Genomic DNA, 6,163 nt, shown 5'->3' on the forward strand with positions numbered 1-6,163 from the left:
TGGTTGTCGGGGGACTGATGGGGTTCATCGGCCTGCTGGCCAGAGCTTACCTACTACTGCTGATGACTGGTGTACTGTTACTACTGGGAGGTAAGCACCCTATATACCCTACACCCTATACAATATATCTTATACCCTATACCCTACACTCTACACCTTATACATTTTACCTTATACAATATACTTTATGCCCTATACCTTATACACTACAACCTATACCCTACACCCTACACCCTATCTATACAAGATACTTTATACCCTATATACCCTATACCCTACACCCTATACCCTACACCCTATACCCTACACCTTATACCCTATGCCTTATACCCTACACCTTATACACTACACCCTATACCCTATGCCTTATACCCTACACCCTACACCCTATACCCTACACCTTATACCCTATGCCTTATACCCTACACCTTATACCCTATACCCTATGCCTTATACCCTATACCTTATACCCAAAATACCCTACACCCTACACCCTATACCCTACACCCTATACCGTACACCCTATACCATACACCCTATACCCTACACCCTATACCGTACACCCTATACCGTACACCCTATACCCTACACCCTATACCCTACACCCTATACCGTACACCCTATACCCTACACCCTATACCCTACACCCTATACCCTACACCCTATACCCTACACCCTATACCCTACACCCTATACCCTATACCCTATACCCTATACCCTACACCCTATACCCTACACCCTATACCCTACACCCTATACCGTACACCTTATACCCTACACCCTATACCCTACACCCTACACCCTACACCCTATACCGTACACCCTATACCGTACACCCTATACCGTACACCCTATACCCTACACCCTATACCCTACACCCTATACCCTACACCCTACACCCTAGACCCTACACCCTATACCCTACACCCTATACCGTACACCCTATACCCTACACCCTACACCCTACACCCTATACCCTACACCCTATACCCTACACCCTATACCCTACACCCTATACCCTACACCCTATACCCTACACCCTATACCCTACACCCTATACCGTACACCTTATACCCTACACCCTATACCCTATACCCTACACCCTATACCCTACACCCTACACCCTATACCCTACACCCTATACCCTACACCCTATACCCTACACCCTATACCCTACACCCTATACCCTACACCCTATACCGTACACCCTATACCCTACACCCTATACCCTACACCCTATACCCTACACCCTATACCCTACACCCTACACCCTATACCCTACACCCTATACCGTACACCCTATACCCTACACCCTATACCGTACACCCTATACCCTACACCCTATACCGTACACCCTATACCCTACACCCTATACCGTACACCCTATACCGTACACCCTATACCGTACACCCTATACCCTACACCCTATACCCTACACCCTATACCGTACACCCTATACAAGCCCCACCACGACAGTTTATATTCATTTATATTCAAAGTACCTGAACAGAAATATACATGTAATCATTTCACCAACGGAGTTACAGTTCATATGAGGACAACAGTCAATTAAAATGCATTGATTTGGTCCTAATCTATGGATCTCACATGACTTAGACTACAGGTATTTATTGTACCTTTATTTAACGGCAGGTTGTTACCTCGTCGCTCGGGGATTTGATCTAACAACCTTTCAGTTAGTGGCCCAACACTCTAACCACTAGGCTACATACCACCTCTACACTATAACCACTAGGCTACATACCACCTCTACACTATAACCACTAGGCTACCTACCACCTCCACACTCTAACCACTAGGCTACATACCACCTCTACACTCTAACCACTAGGCTACATACCACCTCTACACTATAACCACTAGGCTACATACCACCTCTACACTATAACCACTAGGCTACATACCACCTCCACACTCTAACCACTAGGCTACATACCACCTCCACACTCTAACCACTAGGCTACATACCACCTCTACACTCTAACCACTAGGCTACATACCACCTCTACACTCTAACCACTAGGCTACATACCAACTCTACACTATAACCACTAGGCTACATACCACCTCTACACTATAACCACTAGGCTACATACCACCTCCACACTCTAACCACTAGGCTACATACCACCTCTACACTCTAACCACTAGGCTACCTACCACCTCCACACTCTAACCACTAGGCTACATACCACCTCTACACTATAACCACTAGGCTGCATACCACCTCCACACTCTAACCACTAGGCTACATACCACCTCTACACTATAACCACTAGGCTACATACCACCTCCACACTCTAACCACTAGGCTACATACCACCTCTACACTATAACCACTAGGCTACATACCACCTCCACACTCTAACCACTAGGCTACATACCACCTCTACACTCTAACCACTAGGCTACATACCACCTCCACACTCTAACCACTAGGCTACATACCACCTCTACACTATAACCACTAGGCTACATACCACCTCTACACTATAACCACTAGGCTACCTACCACCTCCACACTCTAACCACTAGGCTACATACCACCTCTACACTATAACCACTAGGCTACATACCACCTCCACACTCTAACCACTAGGCTACATACCACCTCTACACTATAACCACTAGGCTACATACCACCTCCACACTCTAACCACTAGGCTACATACCACCTCTACACTATAACCACTAGGCTACATACCACCTCCACACTCTAACCACTAGGCTACATACCACCTCTACACTATAACCACTAGGCTACATACCACCTCCACACTCTAACCACTAGGCTACATACCACCTCTACACTCTAACCACTAGGCTACCTACCACCTCCACACTCTAACCACTAGGCTACATACCACCTCTACACTATAACCACTAGGCTACCTACCACCTCCACACTCTAACCACTAGGCTACCTGCCACCTCTACACTCTAACCACTAGGCTACCTGACACCCAACACTCTAACCACTAGGCTACCTGACGCCTCTACACTCTAACCACTAGGCTACCCTGCCGCCTCTACACTCTAACCACTAGGCTACCTGCCACCTCTACACTCTAACCACTAGGCTACCTGCCACCTCTACACTCAGTGTGTGTCTCCCTAGTGGTCAGTATGTCCCTGTGTCTCCCTAGTGGTCAGTTTGTCCCTGTGTCTCCCTAGTGGTCAGTATGTGTCTCCCTAGTGGTCAGGATGTGTCCCTCCCTAGTGGTCAGTATGTCCCTGTGTCTCACTAGTGGTCAGTATGTCCCTGTGTCTCCCTAGTGGTCAGTTTGTCCCTGTGTCTCCCTAGTGGTCAGTATGTCCCTGTGTCTCCCTAGTGGTCAGTATGTCCCTGTGTCTCCCTAGTGGTCAGTATGTCCCTGTGTCTCCCTAGTGGTCAGTATGCCCCTGTGTCTCCCTAGTGGTCAGTATGTCCCTGTGTCTCCCTAGTGGTCAGTATGTCCCTGTGTCTCCCTAGTGGTCAGTATGTCCCTGTGGCTCCCTAGTGGTCAGTATGTCCCTGTGTCTCCCTAGTGGTCAGTTTGTCCCTGTGGCTCCCTAGTGGTCAGTATGTCCCTGTGTCTCCCTAGTGGTCAGTATGTCCCTGTGTCTCCCTAGTGGTCAGTATGTCCCTGTGTCTCCCTAGTGGTCAGTATGTCCCTGTGCCTCCCTAGTGGTCAGTATGTCCCTGTGTCTCCCTAGTGGTCAGTATGTCCCTGTGTCTCCCTAGTGGTCAGTATGTCCCTGTGTCTCCCTAGTGTTCAGTATGTCCCTGTGTCTCCCTAGTGGTCAGTATGTCCCTGTGTCTCCCTAGTGGTCAGTATGTCCCTGTGTCTCCCTAGTGGTCAGTATGTCCCTTTGTCTCCCTAGTGGTCAGTATGCCCCTGTGTCTCCCTAGTGGTCAGTATGTCCCTGTGTCTCCCTAGTGGTCAGTATGTCCCTGTGGCTGCCTAGTGGTCAGTATGTCCCTGTGGCTCCCTAGTGGTCAGTATGTCCCTGTGTCTCCCTAGTGGTCAGTTTGTCCCTGTGGCTCCCTAGTGGTCAGTATGTCCCTGTGTCTCCCTAGTGGTCAGTATGTCCCTGTGTCTCCCTAGTGGTCAGTATGTCCCTGTGTCTCCCTAGTGGTCAGGATGTCCCTGTGTCTCCCTAGTGGTCAGTATGTCCCTGTGTCTCCCTAGTGGTCAGGATGTCCCTGTGTCTCCCTAGTGGTCAGTATGTCCCTGTGTCTCCCTAGTGGTCAGGATGTCCCTGTGTCTCCCTAGTGGTCAGTATGTCCCTGTGTCTACCTAGTGGTCAGTATGTCCCTGTGTCTCCCTAGTGGTCAGTATGTCCCTGTGGCTCCCTAGTGGTCAGTATGTCCCTGTGTCTCCCTAGTGGTCAGGATGTCCCTGTGTCTCCCTAGTGGTCAGGATGTCCCTGTGTCTCCCTAGTGGTCAGTATGTCCCTGTGTCTCCCTAGTGGTCAGTATGTCCCTGTGTCTCCCTAGTGGTCAGTATGTCCCTGTGTCTCCCTAGTGGTCAGGATGTCCCTGTGTCTCCCTAGTGGTCAGGATGTCCCTGTGTCTCCCTAGTGGTCAGGATGTCCCTGTGTCTCCCTAGTGGTCAGGATGTCCCTGTGTCTCCCTAGTGGTCAGGATGTCCCTGTGTCTCCCTAGTAGTCAGTATGTCCCTGTGGCTCCCTAGTGGTCAGTATGTCCCTGTGTCTCCCTAGTGGTCAGGATGTCCCTGTGTCTCCCTAGTGGTCAGGATGTCCCTGTGTCTCCCTAGTGGTCAGGATGTCCCTGTGTCTCCCTAGTGGTCAGTATGTCCCTGTGTCTCCCTAGTGGTCAGTATGTCCCTGTCATTTGGTATTTTATCAGTAAACACACTCCTTTTCCCCATTTCTCTCCACACCTCCCTCCCTCCCTCCCTCCCTCCCTCCCTCCCTCCCTCCCTCCCTCCCTCCCTCCCTCCCTCCCTCCCTCCCTCCCTCCCTCCCTCCCTCCCTCCCTCCCTCCCTCCCTCCCTCCCTCCCTCCCTCCAGCTCTGTCCTCACTAACAGGGGTGAGTGTGTACATGGCCTACTCTGCTGCAGTCTTCCAGGAGGCTCTGTGTCTGGCTGAGCAGATGGGTGTCAATATGGAGGGGGTCCAGATCCTGTTTGGCTGGTCTCTGGTCCTGTCCTGGATCTCTAGTGGAACACAGCTATTCACCTCCGCTGGCTTCCTGCTGGCCTGCAGAACCATCACTACACATAGACAGGAACTGAAATTATGAGACATGGAGGGAGGGGAGAGAGAGGAGGAGAGAGAGGGAGGAGGCTTCCTGCTGGCCTGCAGAACCATCACTACACAGAGACAGGAACTGAACTTATGCGACATGGAGGGAGGGGGAGAGAGAAGGAGCGAGAGAAGCAGGAGGAGGAGAGAGAGGGAGGAGGAGAGAGAGGGAGGAGGATTCCTGCTGGCCTGCAGAACCATCACTACACAGAGACAGGAACTGAAATTATGAGACATGGAGGGAGGGGGAGAGAGAAGGAGCAAGAGAAGCAGGAGGAGGAGAGAGAGGGAGGAGGCTTCCTGCTGGCCTGCAGAACCATCACTACACAGAGACAGGAACTGAAATTATGAGACATGGAGGGAGGGGGAGAGAGAGGGAGCGAGAGAAGCAGGAGGAGGAGAGAGAGGGAGGAGTAAAGAGAGGGAGGAGGAAAGAGAGGGAGGAGGAGAGAGAGGGGGAAGAGGAAAGAAAGGGAGGAGGAGAGAGAGAAGGGAGGAGAGAGAGGGAGGAGGAGAGAGGGGGAGGAGGAGAGAGAGGGAGGAGGAGAGAGAGGGAAGAGGAAAGAGAGGGAGGAGGAGAGAGAGGGAAGAGGAGAGAGAGGGAGGAGGAGAGAGAGGGAGGAGGAAAGAGAGGGAAGAGGAAAGAAAGGGAGGAGGAGAGAGAGGGAGGAGGAGAGAGAGGGAGGAGGAAAGAGAGGGAGCGAGAGAAGCAGGAGGATGGAGGGAGAAAAACATGTTTTCTTGAATTTTTACAATTTTGACTTTGCAGCTGGCCTATCTATGGGAAAAATCACTCCGTTCTGCCTCCAGGACAAGACTCATGACAATAAACGTCGACCTGCATCCTTGATGCAATTCAACTCGGTCCTCTCTCTTGTCTTGACATATCCA

At 51.0% G+C, this 6,163-nt stretch overlaps 1 protein-coding gene across 2 annotated transcripts in view; it reads left to right on the forward strand.

The window, feature by feature from the left end:
* LOC139401920 (transmembrane protein 114-like) overlaps positions 1–5,433 on the forward strand; it is a 41,461-nt gene extending 36,028 nt beyond the window's left edge. The window contains exons 3-4 of one of the 2 annotated variants that reach the window (XM_071145929.1): positions 1–90; positions 5,038–5,433. The exon at positions 1–90 is cut by the window's left edge and continues 48 nt beyond it. In XM_071145929.1, the coding sequence (XP_071002030.1) occupies positions 1–90; positions 5,038–5,270 (323 nt within the window). In that variant the 3' untranslated portion in view covers positions 5,271–5,433. Of the gene's footprint in view, positions 91–5,037 lie in introns of those variants that run through there. The other variant, XR_011633187.1, reaches the window with a different exon arrangement.
* The last annotated feature ends 730 nt before the right edge of the window (positions 5,434–6,163 follow it).

Source organism: Oncorhynchus clarkii, unplaced genomic scaffold (genome assembly GCF_045791955.1).
Source record: "Oncorhynchus clarkii lewisi isolate Uvic-CL-2024 unplaced genomic scaffold, UVic_Ocla_1.0 unplaced_contig_7031_pilon_pilon, whole genome shotgun sequence".
In the NCBI taxonomy this organism is placed as follows: Eukaryota; Metazoa; Chordata; class Actinopteri; order Salmoniformes; family Salmonidae; genus Oncorhynchus; species Oncorhynchus clarkii.